General features: G+C 42.4%; 1 protein-coding gene across 1 annotated transcript; it reads left to right on the top strand.

Moving 5' to 3' along the window:
- The first annotated feature begins 1510 nt into the window (after positions 1-1510).
- mpzl3 (myelin protein zero-like 3) lies at positions 1511-19400 on the top strand. The gene is made up of 6 exons (XM_056283901.1): positions 1511-1710; positions 3886-4052; positions 13182-13395; positions 16977-17133; positions 17950-18019; positions 18368-19400. The coding sequence occupies exons 1-6, from the start codon at positions 1641-1643 to the stop codon at positions 18443-18445; spliced, it is 756 nt and encodes a 251-aa protein (XP_056139876.1). The 5' UTR covers positions 1511-1640; the 3' UTR covers positions 18446-19400.
- The last annotated feature ends 1464 nt before the right edge of the window (positions 19401-20864 follow it).

Here is a 20864-nt window from a genome sequence, read left to right as displayed (position 1 = left end):
TTGTATCACTTCTACATGGCATATGCCCCTTTTTAAGTCACGTCACAGCAACTCCCAAACAATTTGAAGACGTCATTTAAATCTCCCCACTGTTGACCTTTGTTTAAAACAGTAATTCTCAGTCAGGTCCTCAGGTACCACCAGTACTGCTGGTTTTCTAGTCCACCAGATAGTTCATTGCATTCACCTGTTGTTTCGGTTATTCCAGCCAAAGAACGTGCAGAATCAATTTACAGTGGAGAATAACCTCAAAACCACCAATTACACACATATATATATATATATATATATATATATACACACACACACACACACACACACACACACATATATATATATATATATATTTAATAGTATCACTAATAATTGCCTTCCTATTCCCTTAAATTGTGTAAAAAATGCCATTTGAGTTTCAGGACATTTTCATATAGCAACACTTAACGTACGTATATCCTGACTACCTGAAACAAATGTTTTAAGGTAGCTTATGGTTTTATCAAATTATCAGCTAAAACTCAACAAACACCCATTAATTTAACCACAAAAAATAGCAGTTTATGTACGTCACTGTAAAAGTCCATTGTCTCGGGTCTGTCGTAATGTAGTGTCATGGTAAAACTGGCTGTACATTTTAATATTCATCAGTATCATAGCCAATCAGTGTCACTTAGTTGTGACGCTAATGCTCAGTGGTATTCACATGAGGCAGTTATGGGTCAGACTGACAAAAAAAACTGTACTGAACTGAAATTATCAACGAATATTTTATTTTTTTTGGAATAACATTTTCAGCACTCTTCTAGTTTGAGTGAATCTGCAGTCCACGACTCACCGACGCCTAGCGGCAATTAATATATTGCAAGTTCAATGTAAACTTCCATCCATCCATTAGCTAAACCGCTTATAGTGCTCTCAGGGTCGCGGGGATGCTGGAGCCTATCCCAGCAGTCATTGGGCGGCAAGCGTGCAGACACCCTAGTCAGGCCGCCAGACCATCACAGGGCCTGGCGTATGTAAACCTATGGGAGATTAAATACAGCTCCCTGTCCTGGGAGCTGCATCTATTAAGTGAGGCGTCATACCTGGACAAAACGAATTATTCTGTTGCAGCAAATATGGAACTGTGATTTCTATTTACTTTAAAAATTTGCTCAATCGAATTGAATGAATGATTCATTTCGAACATGTCATAAGCAGGATATAACATACAGCTAAACTATTGCCAATAATCTGAAGTGATCAGCAAATCCACACATCAAACTCAGCGAATAGATCTCCGTATGCATCGGATTGTTTGTTACATGTTCGAAAAGGAGTAGGAGGAAGTATACACTTAGAGTGCACTACTTTGAATGAAGTTTCTGATTCTATCCAAGAGCTTCAGGTTCAGTAACATCTCCTCTCACTGAGTCAGGACTGGCAGTAGGTAGGAACTACAACACCCTCGCCCATCTGTGCGTGGCAGACACTTCCGGATACACCTGTCTGTCAGGTAACCACAACAGGAAGTCAGGCTGGATGTACGAAGAAAAAAATATGGACGGCTTACTTGTAAAAGTTTGACTCGACTATCAGGATATTTAACGTCAACTCTGGACTTTTGTTAAACCGTTTGAGTTAAAACCGTTTGTGCGTATAAAATGAGTCAACCGTGCCAAAGCAGTACACCGCTGAATATCGTGCCGTGGCTGTGTCTGATCGCGTGTTTCGGTGAGTAGGAACTGAATTTTCAACATTTGCTTAACACTATTTGGCATTTGGGTTTAATGCACAGCCCACTGCGCACCGCAGACACGATTTATATCGACATTTCAATGCCGAATTAAGGCCTTGTGATAATGTCGACTGATGTGTAACGCATCCAACCAGGACTGGTGTCACACAGGAATCTGCGACCGTCGCAAATTGCGACCATGAACACCGACGTTTGGCTGCTTTGTGGAAAACGCGGAAAATGTGCCACTCTTAAATGAAGTTTTTTTGAAGTCTTTTCTTTTTGGGATAGACGAGGAAGTGAGTCGACAGCAGTATTGTAGTCTAATAAATCCATGTTGGTTATTTTACACGCATGGTTTCAAATGGCGTGTCTGGTTTTCTTCAGTTTTCAGTCTCTTCCTCTCTAAACACTTGGGCCATTAAATACAAAACAAGCTGCACCTCTCTGTCTTACAATGAAATGCATTCTTGTTCGTTGGCCACATCCTCAGTTTCTTGGCATCTGGTTGTCCACACTGAACCATTAGACAGATGTCAGGTTTTGGCTGATATGTCAACATGCCCCTTAATGTAGTGCCAACCTTTCCATCTCCATCACAGTGATTAAAAATAACATCTGTCCTGCCCTTGGGTTCAACAGTGACGCAGCTTGAAAGGCTATTTAGCTTGATAACCACTTTTATAAGGACATTACTTTGTTCATCCTGTCGACCCATTCAGCCCGGGGTCTTTGCAGATGATGTCGATTTATCATATGAGATCCCCTGCGCTCGTTTGTAAGAGGGATAAACATCGGGCTTATCATGTCCAATTGTGTCTTTGATGGAGCTATAACGGTGTCAGTCTAACATCAGAGAAATACTTGCTGATTGTTTGGCTTTTGCCCTCACCACCTCCTTGGAGAGAAGGCACTTTAAAGTGGAGCATTTTCTTTGAAACTGAAAAGGATTTGGCCTTTTTTTCCTTTTTTTTTTTGGTGCCAGCACAAGTAGAGACTATGTCTGAATGTCCACGCTGGACAGTTTACGTACAAAAATACTGTTTTTCCAGCTCACATTAAGAACTGCAGAGACACTAAGATACTGTGATGTTTACTTCCTATTGAAATCTGTTACCTCTGATGTTTGCCATATGTACACTGAACACACTGAAGTATGGGGTTAAGGTAATGAAAATACCATGGTGGCCAAAATAATTTGATATGTAATCAATACAACTAGCTAACAATTCACACTTTCTCTGGTTGAAGGCAATTGCACCATAACTGAGACCAGTTGAAAGATGCGTTAATCTCTTTGCTTTATGTTTATAGACCTCAGCATAGATCCGTTGGCTCATTGTGACTGGATCTTGTAAGATTTACATGCGCCTTTCTCAACACAAATTGATCAAAAGAAAACCTAGGTCTTTGTTTTTAACACCTAGGAAATAAGCTTTTCTCAGTATAGACTCTCACACAGATGGCTGTATGCATTAATTAAACTACTTTGCACGCTCAGGTGATATTACAAATGATCCCAGTCAGGAGAAGACTTTGTCAGCGAACTTTTTCTCAGAAACACCACAGGGTTTGCATCTTGTTTAAAATGCCTTTGGCGACAGGCAGCACCATGGCTTTGCTTGCTTGGTGTTCAGAGTGAAGTGATAATCATGGAACGTTTCTGGAAAGAGACGGGAACACTGTGTAACTTTGTCTGCCAAGGAGAGGCCTTGACATACGGACCTGTAGCAGACCTGCCAAATCCAGCAAGAGGAGCTGACGAGGCAGCTCTGTGAGAATGTCACTCAGTTCACTATCCAGCGAGATGAATGGGCCTGTCAATGCAGGGCTCACACACTCTCTCACCATCTCTATGAAGTCATCATGACATATTTGAAGATGTAAGCACACTTTATAATGACTGTTTGGCACACCAATGGAATTATTTGTTGTTTACAATGTGTCCTACTTTCTCTGTTGTCTATCATCTCATTTCCTCCCTCTGCATTCCCTCCCTCTGTTCATCCCCCTTTAACCTCTACTCGTATCACCTTTCACTCCCCCACCCTTGTCCTTTGTGTCCACTCCACCCCACCCAACCCCACCCCACCCGATCTGTTCTTGCTCCTTTTTGCTAATTCTTCCAACTACTTAACCCCCGTTTTGACCTCTCCTCCTTCACCCCCAAGCCTCTTCTCCAGTCTCGTTAATATCAGTGAGTTCTCCAGCGGAGCTCCATGCCTCCAAAGGGGATTCCATCACATTGTCCTGCACATTCACCTCCACCAATAGGCCTACCAGTCGGATGTCAGTCGACTGGTCCTATAGACCGCAGAGCGGAGGGCCACCGACAACAGTGAGTATATGTTCATCGGCACTGAATTCAGAAATGCTTGATGAAGCAGATACAGGAATTGTATAAGTCGTCGTCTGTATATAGTCAATCCTTGTGTATATAACTGAAGATTGTTGTGTTGTAGTCTTGTTATTCTATGTTAAGTACACTGAGAGAGCCATGAAACGAGTCAAATTCCATATATTGGTTCTGGGCGTCCCTACAGACACAATTGGCCATGTCTGCGGGTGGGAAGCAGGATGTGGGTATGCGTCCTGGTCTAGCACCTCCTCTGGTCAGTTGCGGCACCTGTTTGGGGGGGAGGGGGAACTGGGGAGAATAGCATGATCATCCCACACGCTACATCCCTCTGGTGAAACTCCTCACTGTCAGGTGAACAGAAGCGGCTGGTGACTCCACATGTATCGGAGGAGGCATGTGGTAGTTTGCAGCCCTCCCCGGATCAGCAGAGGGGTGGAGCAGTGATCAGGGCGGCTTGGAAGAATGGGGTAATTGGGCTGGTACAACTGGGGAGAAAAAGGGAGAAAAAAAATCCATGTATGTGCAAACCTACATGACCAATAAACATGATTCTGATTTGCCTAGATGGCATCCTACCAGCTACATGTTGGCAACTTTCACAGCATGTGAACTCCCATGACGCAAGGAGTACAGGACCTCACATGCAGTGCTAGTGTCACTGTTTGATACATGCCAGTTGGCAGATGAATTAGAGCTACCAAACATCACAAATGAAAACTAGTCGGCATGCCACAAATTGGTAGTACTCTGTGTCAAGGTAACATGTAGGCAGCTGTAGTGTATGCACACAAAACACTGTGACCTGCGTTGGCTTATCAGGAGTGCTTTGGGGAAATCAATATAGTTTCACAATACTGTCCTCTACTGTGCAGTGCCACTGCAAAATATTGGTATTTTATATGCTTTTGAAGGCTATTTAAGATGTCATTGATTTTAGAGAAAATAATGCTTTTTTAGGTGAACACTTCATGAAAGTTTTTTTTCTCTCCAAGTGTGTTGAAAATGCTGAATTGCTAAAAAATATGATCTTTTACAGCCCAGTTTTAGCTTTCATACTTAAACAAAGACCTCGCACAGACTACTTGTGATATACAAGCTGAAATTAGTGGCCCATTAATTTGCTTTAGACTACCTCAATACTTGGCAAACCATTCTGCTTATCCTGCTTCCCCTACGCACAGGCCTAACTGTGTGCAGCTGTTAAACCTGTTGGTGTCATACCTTATTAGCTTGACCGGCTGAGTTGAGTTTTGATCTGGACGTGTACTAACATGAAAGCACTGTCATTGTTATTCACAACTCGGCCCATCTACCTTTTCTTTTCTGCATAACCACAACAGCTACTATAAAACCCCTCTGAACTTTGCATCCCATTTCCAGCCCAGAAAGACATGGGCAGGGGATCTGCTGGCGGTCAATGTCTTCAACCCTCCTTCCTCCACGGTGGTTTGGCAGTCTTGTTCTAAATGTCCATAGATGTATAAGCCCCAAGCCATAACCGCACTTGGTCCTTTAACCCCATACATCCCTGGTTCAATTTCAGTTGTCGGTGCACTGAATGGAGTGTCACATTTAAGCAGGTCCATTTGAACAACAAGAGAGCCCATCAAGTGCGGTGGTATATAATTCCATTTGGTGCTTTGAAATCCACAGAGTGTGGTCAGTGTAACTGTATATGCCATCATTTCCTATAGGATCACTCAGTTAAGTGAGGGCTAATGTTTTGTGGCTCCACTGATATGGAGTGTTGTTGGTTTAGTCATTAAGATTAGTTGTTAGGCCTGAAAATGTGCAGGAGCAAGAAATGGGAACAGTGCATATCATGAGTGTGTGTGTGTGTGTGTGTGTGTGTACAAAGTATTCACGTGTGTTGTAGTCAGCAGATAGCATGGTACTACGTCACAAAACCACAGTCATTTTTCTAAAGGGTGTGTCTGCTGCTTTAGACTGACTGCAGCCAGGGGCTGGGCCATAGGAAAGCCAATGCATTCCTTTAATTTACCCAAACTAGTTTGTGCTGTTTCACAACACAGATAAATAATGTGTTTTTTTTTTTTTTTGTATGGCTCACAGGGAGAACAAAGTCTGTGAGTCTTGTTTTTTTTATTTATTTTTTTTATATTTCTGCGGGTTGATTTGCTTTCCATCCAATTCCATTAGCAGTTTTGGCTGGTCTATTGGCCGTCTGTCCCTTGTCGTATATCAGACTGGGAAAGACCATGAATAAGCATTTGAAAAACTCCATCAGAAATATAATCTTGCAGCCAAAGCTTTAGTATCAATCTGAATTGGTGCGGTGCCTCAGTGGTCTATATAATTGCCCCAGTCCAGTTGAGAATTAATTCTGGGGATTGAACAAGAGAGGCTGAGTGCTCAATCAAATATCAATGGCAGTCAATTGGAGGGTTTTAATAGGGTTGGCAATTGAATTCTGCTGAATAAAAACTTCAAATAACCCTCTTACCATAATGGCATATACTTTGATAAAAGCAGTTTTTGATGGTTGTTTTTATTTTGCATCTATTTGGAGGACCCTTTGAGCTAAAGAGCCTTACAGTAAGTATCATTTGTGCGTGCATTTTTAAGTATGCACAGCTCCATGGTGTTGCCGCTATTACATCATCTTGAACAGGAGCAATGGGTCTGGAGTTTGAACCAGACGCAGCAGACTCTTATCTAGTAAGCCACCTCAGGTCTGGTCCCAGAAAGCTCAGTGGCTGCCAACTCCTTACTGTAGTTGATTAGCCATTTCTAAAGCACAGCGTCAGGGAAGAGGAGAGGTGATTAGGTTTTTTGTTGTTTTTTTCCCCTCCCCTGCCAGGCCCATTGCATCATTACAAGCCTTCCACATGAATGCAGCTGATACCGACACAGCTGTAAAACCATACAGTTAAGAGTCTGTGATTGTTTGGTGATTCTGTGTTTGCTTTTGTTGCATGTGAGCCAGTTTTATGGGTAGATCACATAACTTAAGTTGGCATAGTTTTCAATGAATAAAGGTTGCGGTCATGAATGTCCAGACAATAACCTCCTATATCCTAGCCTTATGTTTTTCCCTTATCTTGATTGAGAGCTTTACAGTAGGAGAATTGAAATGGGATTGACAGATATTGTATTTTCAAAATGGTAGTCTACGGTCTTTCTAGTGCAGTGTGTGGTTCTCAACAGCTTTCTAAGGTGACCAGAAAAAAACTCACTAACTCCGCAAGAACTCTCATTGATGACCAATATCCTTGTTATGAAACCATTTATTACATCATCCAGTGTTGTAGTCGAGTCACTAAACCTCGAGTCCGAGTCGAGTCTCGAGTCCCCAGTGTTCGAGTCCGAGTCACCAAAGAAAAGTCGAGTCGAGTCCGAGTCAAGTCCCCATTACCTGAGTCCGAGTCGAGTCCCTATTACCCTAGTCCGAGTCCGAGTCATCAAGGTTGAGTCTGAGTCGAGTTCCAAGATGGCTCCAGTGATCCACTCGGGCACAGTCAAAGATCTGACATACAAATAAAAAAGGTCTACATTAAACAAAAATGACACATCTGTCACCATTACAAAGGGAGTTTATTTACTTTTTGACACGATAGCCAAACAAATGCACACCCACACACTCGCACACATGCACGCGCAAGCATGCGCGCACACACACATTTTTAGAACAGTCTGAATTTCTTTGACATTTTGAACATTGGATGTGCTTCAAAACACATTGATAGCTGTAAATAGCATGATATTAGCAAATGGTGGAAACAGTATACAGAAGTAAGTTCCACAGCATACAATACATTCATAAAAACAAGTCAAAAGACATTGTCTCTCAGGAATAGTTAGGAACAAAAGGCTGATGGCACTAGTTTTAAGCATACACGTTGCATTTCAAAAACATAAGATCTGACAGCATGGAACTACTCAACCTTGCACGGTGAGGCCTCATCAAAATGCCTCCATGACTAAATACCCTTTCAATGGGCGCACTGGAGGCAGGGATAGAGAATACCTGTGTGGCAATCTGATAGAGGGTAGGGAATTTGGATTTGTTTTGCTGCCAAAACCTGAGGCACGGGACTGAGTCAGAGTCCTGCTCAGCAATCAAGTTGAGGTATGCAGTCAACTGAGCCTGGCCAGACGGCTTCTTCTCGGTGGAGGAGGGAGTCCTCCTATAGTGGGAGAACATTCTCAACTGCTTCTCAGGAGGAGACTCTGAAAGTTCACCTTCCCCTGGTCCTGTTGCTTCCGCTGCATCTGCTGTTGATACCGCTTGCTTGTCACCCTCTGCCTTTATATACTCTGAAATGAGAGGGGGGCATGGAGGACTCATTACAAATATGTTATTGACTAGGCCTTCATGACAAATGACACGTCTATGTGCTTTATTGTAACACCTTCAATGATATAAACATCACAACAATCAAATAGTTAATCACTTAACTAACATTAATCAAAACATTTCTCACCTTTGATCTCAGTCTTCAGCACATCTTTGATGTCACTGCCCAGCTGCACATCATGTTCTAGCCACTGGAAGCCAAATGCTGGGTCCAACACAGATGCTATGAAGTAGGCATTGGTGAAAGGAAATTTGGTAGGGCCTCTTCCTTCAGCTGGCTCACATCCTGGTATCTTGACTGCACTGAAAACCTCTGCAAACCTTGTTTTCAAGGAGCTCTCCAGAGCTCTCACCAGAGGCCCACAGTATCTGGCTTTTCCTCTTATTTCCTGCAGGTGACAGCGCAGAGTGAGGACACAGGGCACAATCACACTGACGGTGACAGTAGTCTCACCCTGAGTTAGGTTGGTTGCCTCTAAGAACGGATCAAGAACTTCGATCAGTTCTTTAAGCTGAGCATACTCTCGCGGGGATAAGATAAGGCTTTTGTGCCCCTCTGATTCCAACACACTGGACAGCTTTTGCATGTCTAAATGCACATAAGCCTTCACCTGCTTCAGAGTGGAATTCCATCGTGTGGCATTCGCTGTTGGAATTGTTGCATCACCAAAACACGCTTCAAAGCAGTCTTTAAACGAGGTGCCACTGTGGAGGAGGTTGGCTGCACGGGATAGCTTTGCTAGGGTGCTTGACAGCCCACTGGTGTCTTTCAGACCATCTTTTATGACCAACTGCAGTGAATGTGTGAAGCATGATAGTCTCTGCATCTTACAGTTCTCAGCCAAAGTGTCATTGACTGTCTGTTGATCTTCTGGCATCAGGTCTTGCCATATTTCATCATCCTCCTCAAATGTGCTGGGATCATGAGCTTCAGCATCACAAGGATCCTCTAGGGGAAAGCTGGCCTGGAAAGCTTTTCTCATGTTGGATGCATTGTCAGTTATGACAAAGTTGATCTTGTCCTTAATCAGGTATTCTTCAGCACAGCATTCAAACATCATTGCAATCTTCTCTCCTGAGTGTTTCCCATGCACTCTTTTGCAGGAAAGAAGATATGACTGAAGGCTGAGTTCCTGTTTTTTTTTATCCATTGCCACTGTGTGTGCTGTCACTCCAAGGAATGACCGCATCTTTCGATCACTCCAAATGTCTGTGGTAACAGCAACACTCGATGCTTCTGCCAGCTGGTTCTTTATCTGTTCTTTCTTGACTTCCACCATTCCTGGAATGGTCACAGAGGAAATTGTGGATCTTGCTATGGGCCGGTACTGAGGGTCCAGGACATGCAGGATGTGCTTGAAGTCCTCGTTGTCAACGATGGAGAGTGGCAAGCAGCACTTAATGATTAGATCTTTTACAAGGGCATCACTTATAGCCTTCTGACGTGGATGTTTGAGGTCGTACATCCTTTGCTGTCCATCATTTAAAAATGATGTGATAGTCTTCTGACCTGAAGCAGCTGGCATCACATCTGAAGCAGTGGAGGCACGGTATTCTTGAAACCTAGGGGAAGATAGGATACACACTTTAGCTTGCTGATGCCAAACTGTTTCAAGTAATCTTTCTCACAGCAAAAAATGTGTAACGTTATAGCTATAACAATATGCAATAACAATACAAATGTTACACATTATACACATAGTTGTTTGAACCATATCCAGTTAAGTTACATATTTAGTTATCTATATAACTAACATTCCCGTATTAGTAGATTAACTAATGTAAGCTAGCTGGATAAATGAAAAGTATGAGAAAAGATACATAATTTATGAGACAAACAGGACAGGGATTAATTAGCAAAACCCAGTCATTTAATTATTGATTTAAGTATGTTACATGCTACCTAGCTGAGCTTTAACTCTCTATCCTCCGTGAGTCTGTATGTTTATTCTGTATGGGTCAGGGAGGGTGTGACTTTGTTAGAAGACAGAGCCAGTTCATAGTACTGTTCAAAAGCTACGTCGCGCGTGTCTATTTTTAGAATTTGGCACACCCAATGCTGCATATATGCAAAGAAAAATATCCCCATATTTACAGTAGCCTATGCCGTGTCACCAATCGTGATACGGTTCGGTAGTTTTCGGTACATCGGGGGGGGGGGGTGCCACATCCGTCAAATCTCGTACCGTCTCCAGCTCTCAAGAAAACCAATGGCGGCATCCACATTAGCTTTCTTCAATTAGTCCATTTGGCGAGTAATAGCCTACAATTATTTTTATTTGCATTGTAAAGTTGTGCACATTTTATCAACATTATGTGTGGATGCATATAGGCTAGACTTCTTCCTTCTCCGCACGTGGAGAATATTCATGGCGGAGACCTGCCATGTGCAGATTTGTTATTGCTAGTTAAGATTAATGCTAACACGGTAGTTCAGAGTGGTGTGTTTTTTTCTGTTAAGTGTATGCTACTTGGTAATTAGCTAAATGATAAATAGGAAAAATCAGTTTTAATCTCCCTATAACACGAAGACGCTGCGTGTTACTTACCAACTCATCATTAGTGAGATGGATGGCACGCTCGTACCGAAAGCGAACCGTACTGTGACTTTTCTGTGCAATGTTGCATTAGCACTCTAACAGTAACGTTACTTAACTTACTTATACAATCTCACTTGGTTCTAGTGATATGATATACCCGCCACACGACCTAACCGAACATCTTGGACCAGTGGTTGAGTTACTTCAGAGGCTATTGTTACCGTAGATAGATAGCTAGCTAGCTAACGGTAACTGATCACCAACCATATCATCAACTGACTGCATATCACTTACTTTTCTGGGTGCATCCTTGACAGATGTCTGTTGAAGTTTGAGGTTGTCCCGGTCTTCTCCTCAATGGTTCGTTTACATATCGAACATCTAGCAGTGATCTTGCTGGAATTTGTTGTAAAATCTGTGTAAGCAAAGCGCACAATTCGGGGCGTCTCTTTCGGCATCTTCGCGCTACTGAACATGACGGTATGCACGCCACGTGAATCCGCATGTAGGTGGAACACACGTGCCTGCCCTTACACGAAATTGAATAATGTTACAGTACTAATATAGCTATCAATATATTTTAATAGGGCCTATTATTAAAAAAAATCTAACAAAAACAGCCTTTATCAATTAAAAAGTCAGAGTCCGGGTCTCCAACTTCCGAGTCCGAATGCAGTAAATTCGCGAGTCCGAGTCCAAGTCCGAGTCATCAGTGCTCAAGTCCAAGTCGAGTCACGAGTCATGAAAATCAGGACTCGAGTCGGACTCGAGTCCGAGTCCTGGACTCGAGTACTACAACACTGCATCATACTACCTCGCGTAAAAGTGCTCAGAGTGTGCATGAAAAGGTACTTCATTAAAGCCTATATTGAAGCCTCTGCAGCATTGACGTGCAGTTGCTTTTAATATGTAGTGCAAACATGAGTTCAATATATTGTTAAGCCCTGTTGTGATCCACTCTGCCTGAACCCGGTGCTGCACGGTTTTCTCTGTTGGTATATCCTCTCTCCTTCTTCTTGTTTTAACTCAAACTATTTGGTCTCTCCTTCAGTTATTTTTGCTTTATCCGAACATTGTAAAATTCCCCAAACCATGATAGAGCAGATGAAATGGATTCATTCAAACCTCTCTTTTTTACCCCCCCTTTTTTTCTCCACAATTTTATCCGGCCAATTACCCCACTATTCTGAGCCATCCCGGTTCCTGCTCCACCCGGTCTGCCAGTCCGGGGAGGGCTGCAGACTACCACATGCCTCGTCTGATACATGTGGAGTCGCCAGCCGCTTCTTTTCACCTGACAGAGGAGTTTCACCAGGGGGATGTAGCAAGTGGGAGGATCATGCTATTCTCGCCAGTTCCCTCCCCCCAAACAGGTGCCCTGACTGACCAGAGAAGGTGTTAGTGCAGCAACCAGGACACATACCCACATCGGACGTCCCATCCGCAGACACGGCCAATTGTGTCTGTAGGGACGCCCGACCAAGTCGGAGGTAACATAGACTGCTACGCTACCCGGATGTTCATTCAAACCCATTATAGAGGAACAGCAAATGCATGCAAACTCAACCCCTCTTCAATGTTGCCATCACCACTCACCAGTCCTTAATATTTCATCACTCAACTTAACATTTTCTTGTTAGTAGTCCTTCATCAGCTCCTTTTCCCTGAATCTCTGATATCGGAGCTTACTGTGAGAGCTACAGACCAGGGCAGAGAAATGCTGTGGAATCAAGCAACAGAAAGGAGTGTGCACATACAATATCATGAATGCTTTTATTGTTTCATTTTATTAGTTGATGCATTTTTTTTTATTTTTTGTGTACTTGATTTAAAGGTCATACTTAATGGTCTGATGATGTTACTGCTTGGGCCACAAATGAATTTACCCTGCTATTTGATGACAAGCTAGGATCTTCAAAAAACTTCATAGGCATGTGAAGAAACAGCCTTTTGTTCAGATTGATGATAATGGATTTTGAGAAGGCTGGCATGGATATTGAATAGTTTCATTATCTTTTGCATCAACAATGCTCATTAACCTTCAGTGTAGGTAAAAACATGAAAATTACCAAAACTGCTGCTTGTGAGTTGTTTTTTTGTTTTTTTGTTATGGCTGCAATACATATTGGTAACACCATTTTTGCATTCATTTCCTTCTCTCTTTCACCACTTTATTCACCTCTTCTTATCTTTTAATCTCCCCCATCTCACCTCATGTCTTCATTTCCCCTTCTCCTCTTGCTCTCTCAGTTCTTCCATTTCTCCTCACAAGCGTTCCCTCCGACTGAGGGTCCATTCATCGGTCGTATTCAGTGGCAGGGGAGCCCGGCCCGGGGTGATGCCTCCATTGTCTTGCTCAATGCCTCACTGAGCGACAATGGCACCTACATCTGCACAGTTAGAAACCCCCCCGATGTCCACGGGTCTCCAACATCACACACCGTACTCACCGTCACACCCAAGGGTAAGACTAGGCTGGGCTCTTACAATGTACATACACTCATTAATATGTACATACACATGTGGGTCCTTAAATGGGGTGTATCTCCTCAGCCTCTTTCAGAGTTCTTCATCTCATTCATTTGTCCATTACCACTACTTCCTGCTACTGAGATGTAATCGTAATATGCATGGTTGAATGAATGTAGAAAGGCTTACAGAGGAAGGGCTTAGTGAGGAAAAAAACTGACATAAACAGGGTAACATGGTCAGTTTACTGTAGTAATAACTTTGTATTGCTGTGACATGCTTAAATGTATACAGGCATTCGTAGTTTAAGGTTGGATGTCCATATATCTACTACTACTACTTTCTGCTGTTCCCGTTAGGGGTCACCACAGTGGATCAACCATTTCCATCTCTTCCTGTCCTCTGCATCGTCCTCTGTCACACCAGCCACCTGCATGTCCTCTCTTACCACATCCATAAACCTCTTCTTTAGCCTTCCTCTTTTCCTCTTCCCTGGCAGCTCAATATTCAGCATCCTTCTCCCAATATACCCAGCATCTCTTCTCCACACATGTCCAAGCCATCTCAATCTTGCCTCTCTTGCTTTGTTTCCAAACTGTCCAACTTGAGCAGTCCCTCTAATACAATCATTCCTAATCCTGTCCTTCTGCATTACTCCCAAGGAAAATCTTAGCATCCTCAACTCTGCTACCTCCAGCTCGCCTCCTGTCTTTTCGTCAGTGCCACTGTCTCCAAACCATATAACATAGCTGGTCTCACAACCATCTTGTAAACCTTCCCTTTAACTCTTGCTGGTACCCTTCTGTCGCAAATCACTCCTGACACTCTTCTCCACCCACTCCACCCTGCCTGCACTCTCTTTTTCACGTCTCTTCTGCACTCCCCGTTACTTTGGACAGTTGACCCCAAGTATTTAAACTCAAATACTTTTGTCACCTCTACTACTTGCATCCTCACCATTCCGCTGTCCTCCCTCTCATTCAGGCATAGATATTCTGTCTTGCGCCTACTGACTTTCATTCCTCTTCTCTCCAGTGCATACCTCCACCTCTCCAGGCTCTTTTCACCTGCAGCCTACTCTCGCTACAGATCACAATGTCATCTGCAAACATCATAGTCCACGGAGACTCCTGCCTCATCTTGTCCATCAACCTGTCTATCACCACTGCAAACAAGAAAGGGCTCAGAGCCAATCCTTGATGTAACCTCACCTGCACCTTGAACCCATCTGTCATTCTAACTGCACACCTCACCACTGTCACACTTCCCTCATACATATCCTGCACCACTCCTACATACTTCTCTGCAACTCCCGACTTCCTCATACAATACCACACCTCTCTCGGCACCTTGTCGTATGCTTTCTCTAAATCCACAAAGACACAATTTAACTCCTTCTGGCCTTCTCTATACTTCTCAATCAACATTCTCAAAGCAAACATCACATATGTAGTGCTCTTTCATGGCATGAAACCATACTGCTGCTCGCTGATCTTCACCTCTCCTCTTAACCTAGCTTCTATTACTCTTTCCCATAACTTCATGCTGTGCCTGATCAACTTTATACCACTGTAGTTGCTACAGTTCTGCACATCGCCCTTATTCTCTAAAATCGGTACCAGTATACTTATTCTCCACTCCTCAGGCATCCTGTCACTTTCTAAGATGGTTTTAAACAATCTAGTTAAAAACTCCACTGCCATCTCTCCTAAATATCTAGATGCTTGCCACAGGTATGTCATCTGGACCAACTGCCTTTCCACTCTTCATCCTCTTCATAGCTGCCCTCACTTCCTCCTTGCTAATCCACCGCACTTCCTGATTCACTATCCCCACATCATCCAACCCTCTCTCTCTCTCTCTCTCTCTCTCTCTCTCTCTCTCTCTCTCTCTCTCTCTCTCTCTCTCTCTCTCTCTCTCTCTCTCTCTCACATTTTCTTCATTTATCAGTTCCTCAAAGTACTCTTTCTGCCTCCTCAACACACTGTCCTCACTTGTCAGCACATTTTCATCTCTATCCTTGATTGCCCTCCCCTGCTGCACATCCTTCCTTGGTCCCTCTGTCTAGCCAATCGGTACAAGTCCTTTTCTCCTTCCTTAGTGTCTAACCTCTCATACAACTCCCCATACGCCTTTTCCTTGGCCTTTGCCACCCCTCTCTTCACTTTACACTCCATCTCCTTGTACTCCTGTCTACTTTCTTCATCTCTCTATCCCACTTCTTTGCCAACCTCTTCCTCTGTATACTTTGCTGTACTTCCTCATTCCACCACCAAGTCGCCTTGTCTTCCTTCCTCTGTCCTGATGACACACCAAGTACCTTCCTAGCTGTCTCCCTCGCTATTTCTGCAGTGGTTGCCCAGCCATCTGGTAACTCTTCACTACCACCCAGTGCCTGTTTTAACTCCTCCCTGAACTCCACACAACCGTCTTCCTTCTTCAACTTCCACCATTTAATCATTGGCTCTGCCTTCACTCTCTTCCCCTTCCTTGTCTCCAAAGTCATCCTACATACCACCATCCGATGCTGCCTAGTTACGTTCTCCCCTGTCACCACCTTGCAATCTCTAATCCCTTTCAGATCGCGCCTTCTACATAAGATATAGTCCAACTGTGCGCACTTTCCTTCACTCTTATACGTCACCCTGTGTTCCTCCCTCTTCTTGAACTATTTATTCACCACAGCCATTTCCATCCTTTTCACAAAATCCACCACCCTCTTTCCTTCCACATTTCTCTCCTTGACACCATACCTGCCCATCACCTCCTCATCACCTCTGTTTCCTTCTCCAACATGTCCATTGAAGTCTGCTCCAATCACCACTCCCCCCCTTGGGTACACTTTCCACCACTTCATCCAACTCACTCCAGAATTCTTGTTTCTCTTCTGTCTCACACCCTAATTGCGGGGCATATGCACTGATAACATTCATCAATACACCTTCGATATCCTGCTTCATTCTCATCACTCTGTCTGACACTCTTCACCTCCAGCACGTACTCTTCCTTCAGAATTACCCCTACCCCATTTCTCCTCCCATTCGTACCATGGTAGAAGAGTTTGAATCCACCTCCGATGCTCCTGGCCTTACTCACCTTCCATCTGGTCTCCTGCACACACAGTATACCTACCTTTTTTCTTTTCATCATATCAGCCAGCTTCTCCCTTTACCAGTCATAGTGCCAACATTCAAAGTTCCGACTCTCACCTCCACACTCCTACCTTTCCTCCTCTCCCGCTACCTCTGGACATGTCTTTCCCCTCTCCTTCTCCTTTGCCCAACAGTAGAATAGTTTCCACTGGCACCCTGCTGGCCAACAGTACCGGTGGCGGTCATTGGTAACCTGGGCCTTGACCAATCCGGTATAGAAATCTGACTTATGATCTGCATAATTGATTTGGCAAAGATTTTACAGTGGGTGCCCTTCCTGACACAATCCTCCCCATTTATCCGGGCTTGGGACTGGCACTAAGAATGCACTGGCTTGTGCATCCTCAGTGGCTGGGTTTAGATGTCCATATATATGTGAGTATAATGTCCTGTGTGTCTGTGTGTCCTGTCTTACCTTTTTCAGCGGCCAGTGTGCAGTTCTCTGATGTGGCGGTCCTCTTAGCCTTCATCCTCCTCCCCTCTGCCATCATCACACTGGGTTTGATTGCACGAATGCTCTGTCCCCTGAAGCAGCACAGTCATTCAAAGTCCTACAGGTCGCCCATAGAGGTCACCAATGGGTCAGTTGATTTATTCAACCAATCAGTCATTTGGGTCTCTTGGGGGTAGTGGTTATTGCAGGCTTTGTTAGCTATATCTGTGGCTATAGAGCAGTTTTGTTTTCTGCATTTATAGGTCTTTAACAAGGTTTAAGTTTAAGTTAGGAGTTTAAGTTTGTGCTGAGGGCTGTGCAAAGTGTTTGAGCTGCTATGAATCAGCTTGAAGATGACAATTTTCATCTTGGCTAAGCTCGGACAGGGAAAATACATACTATGGTAGATGCTAGCATGATGCTATCAGTAACATCATGCTTGAACATTGTACCATAAGTCACTTGCTTGGTCTTGATTAATCCTGAAGTTTCAAGTTATGGATACTATTTTAGCTGATACTGGCACACCGCCTACTGCTCAGCCTTACAGCAATACATACAATAGGCTAACACATGGATAGCATCAGATACATGTAAATAATTAAACGTCAACAAATAATTTCCAATGTTAACCGTATTGCTGGTCATAGCTGCTCATATCTACACCAATTTTTATGTAAGTGCCCAAGAAAATGTCACACATCACTCTTTCATCGTCATCAGTGAATACGAAGCAAGAATTATGGCAGTCCATTGGCATCTAACATTTCAGGATCCTCACCCATATGTTTATTTGTTGACCTTTGATGCTGAACTGAAATTAATGATATTGATTTTTTTTTACCCCTTTTCAATTAGGATTTTGAGTCAATGGAGAGTGCTGTGTTGCTTTTTAACATACAGGTCTTTGGTTATGAGTCTTTTCATTGCCAACCTACATTAAAGTCCATTTTGCATCCATCAGAGAGGAGTATGATCTCAAGTCGATGAGGGACAGAGAGAAGAACGTCACATGCTGTGAGCTGTGTCTGATGGTACACAAATATACAATTCTTTATAACTGCACTTTCAATCCATAAATAAGTCAGTGGGGCATGTCTGACAGATCTGTTTCACATGCTAAATTTTACATGTCGTCTATGGCTGGCGGCATGACGTGAGAGTTTATAAAATATTAAAGTTTTTTTTTTCTTGGTTGATTTTGTTTTTATATATATATATATATATATATATATATATATATATATATATATATATATATATAGATGATGCATGTGTCTTGCTTGTGTCTAGTGATTTTCTTCTCTGTGTTACTACATCTATTTGTTTGTTTACATACATTGATGTAACTGTCTTAACTGACTGTCTGCCCGTCTGTTCAGGACTTGGATCATGATGAGTATGACACCCAAAAAAAGCCGCCTTCGAGGGAAGAGTGCTTCACTGAGTCCCACTGTTAGAGACCCCTGCTGATAGGGAGGGAGAACTACAAAATGCAGCCTGGTGCATTTTGTATTGAAGAGACAGGAATCCCAGTAATGAAAACCCAGGTGATAGAGTCCAACGATGTCTTTGCAAACACACTCAAAACCTCACCCATTCACTTCAACAGAAGGAGTTAAGTGTAATGGACTGTCTGAAAGTGTCAATTTTTTTGATGTATTGAGGCTATCCAAGTTTTATGTCTCAAATGTGGCGTTTTACATGAGAGACGAATGTTTCAGACAATCATCTGCATCTTTTCACCTTGACAAGAACCAACTCTGGTTTTTAACCAAACAGGTTTGATTTGAGAAAGGTGGAGAAAACCTAGATCACTTTAGTTGAGCTTGTCTTCTGGACGGTGACATCAGAATATTTACAATACTCACTTTTCTACCTGTCTATGTATGTGTACAGCTGGTACCTGTACGCCTACATAGACAGTACATATACAAAGATAGAAGAGTTTGAAGGATTTTTTTTGTGTGTGAAAGAGTGATGAGTTGGATGTTTTTTTGTTTTTTTTTGTTTTAAGTTATTGCCTTCTTTATACGGTAGAAAATTCTGACTTTGTTGAAAAACTTTTTTTAGACACTTTAATTGGATAGAATAATTATCCTTCACCATGGAGTATCATTTATGAATAGTAATAAATCCATCATTATTGAAAAAAATGCTTAATAAATTGGCATTTGCAAAATCTATATTTTAATTCCTTCTCTGTTATATGAGTTGACTTGTGATTTCAACATACTTTATGATTGTTAAACTGCCCGCCTATTTTGATGCCCTATGTGATGTTCAACCTGATCATACATTTGTAGTGTTTGACTTTAGGTTTGGGCTGTGATGACTTTGGTTCAAAGTGAATTTATTTTGTTTAAAAAAAAAAGAAAAAAAGCTGCAACCATAATGCCCAAATAAAGATTTTGCGAACTGATTCGTCTGCACATGGCATGACTTAGTTAAAAATGTTCCCAATGTTACCATGACTTAATGTCTACGATGACAAAAACAAAGCAAAGTACTGCTTCTTAGTTGGCTAAAAGAGCCAGTTTGTTGGTAAAAGAGATGGCGTATGACTCGGACTCCCTAACTCCCCCTTCCTTTGTTCTGTTTAATCTGTTGCACTATTCATGAACGGGTCTCTGTTCTACTATTCATGAACGCTCTTGAATATTCCTTCTAAAACTCAAAGGGGACGGCCTGTGGTCTGAATGCTTCAGTAGCATTCCCTCTATAACAAACCGCTGCAGCGTCTATCTCATATGTGCAGCCACGAGACACTGGAGTCACAGAAAGCTCCCATAAAAATTAACTTAATGAAAAACGTGGTTTTGTATTTTTGTCTCACATCTGCTTTGTTGTTTTTTTTTCTTTTCCATTCAGCCCAATTTGCCATGCTCTCCTCTAAGTTTTTAATAATTTACACACCTCTCCTGTGAAACAATTATCATTTCTACCTCACCCGAACTACCATGGCAACAGCTCTCTCATGTCAGGCTACATTTATACAAGGAAGAGAGAGAGAGAGAGAGAGGAAAAAAAAACAACAATGTCAGCCTGGCTGCCAAGACTGTTTCCTTGAGAGATCTGACTGTGGGGGTGGGTTTATTTTGGATTAAGGCAACATTTTAACAGCCTTCAACAAACTACGAATCTACCACTCAAAAGGCAGGAGCGAGACGGGCTGAAGGATATATTCAAATTTGCCAGTTTTCAGACACGTCGATATAAAAATCAGTGCTTCTAAAGCAACAATTCTGGACATTTGCATGAAAACAAATGTCCTATTTGATACTCTCATGAATGTTTTAGTACACTAATTTTCATGGTTACAGACAAGTCAAGTCAATGTTAATTTTATTTGTATAGCCCAATATCACAAATTACAAATTTGCCTCAGGGGGCTTTACAGCAATAACAACATCCTGTCCTTAGACCCTTGCATCGGAAAGGAACAACTCCCCTAAAAAACCCCTTTAACAGGGGAAAAAAATAGGAAGACACCTCAGGGAGAGCAACAGAAGACGGATCTCTCTCCCAAGATGGACAGCATGCAATAGATGAGCACAGAATAAAACACAATTTACAGAATACAAAATTACATTTTCACTTTATAGACTAATTTACAGATTAACACACACACATACACACACACACATATATAGTATATATACACTACCGTTCAAAAGTTTGGGATCACCCAAAGAATTTTGTGTTTTCCATGAAAAGTCACACTTATTCACCACCATATGTTGTGAAATGAATAGAAAATAGAGTCAAGACATTGACAAGGTTAGAAATAATGATTTGTATTTGAAATAAGATTTTTTTTACATCAAACTTTGCTTTCGTCAAAGAATCCTCCATTTGCAGCAATTACAGCATTGCAGA

Source organism: Lampris incognitus, chromosome 7 (assembly GCF_029633865.1).
Source record: "Lampris incognitus isolate fLamInc1 chromosome 7, fLamInc1.hap2, whole genome shotgun sequence".
NCBI classification, from domain to species: domain Eukaryota; kingdom Metazoa; phylum Chordata; class Actinopteri; order Lampriformes; family Lampridae; genus Lampris; species Lampris incognitus.
This window is presented reverse-complemented; position numbering and strand designations above follow the sequence as displayed.

Coding starts and splice junctions, on each gene's coding strand:
- mpzl3 (XM_056283901.1), top strand. CDS start 1,641: ATGAGTCAACCGTGCCAAAGCAGTACACCGCTGAATATCGTGCCGTGG. Junction 4,053..13,181: donor GCGGAGGGCCACCGACAACA/GTGAGTATATGT, acceptor TTGCTCTCTCAG/TTCTTCCATTTCTCCTCACA. Junction 18,020..18,367: donor GCTGTGAGCTGTGTCTGATG/GTACACAAATAT, acceptor CCGTCTGTTCAG/GACTTGGATCATGATGAGTA.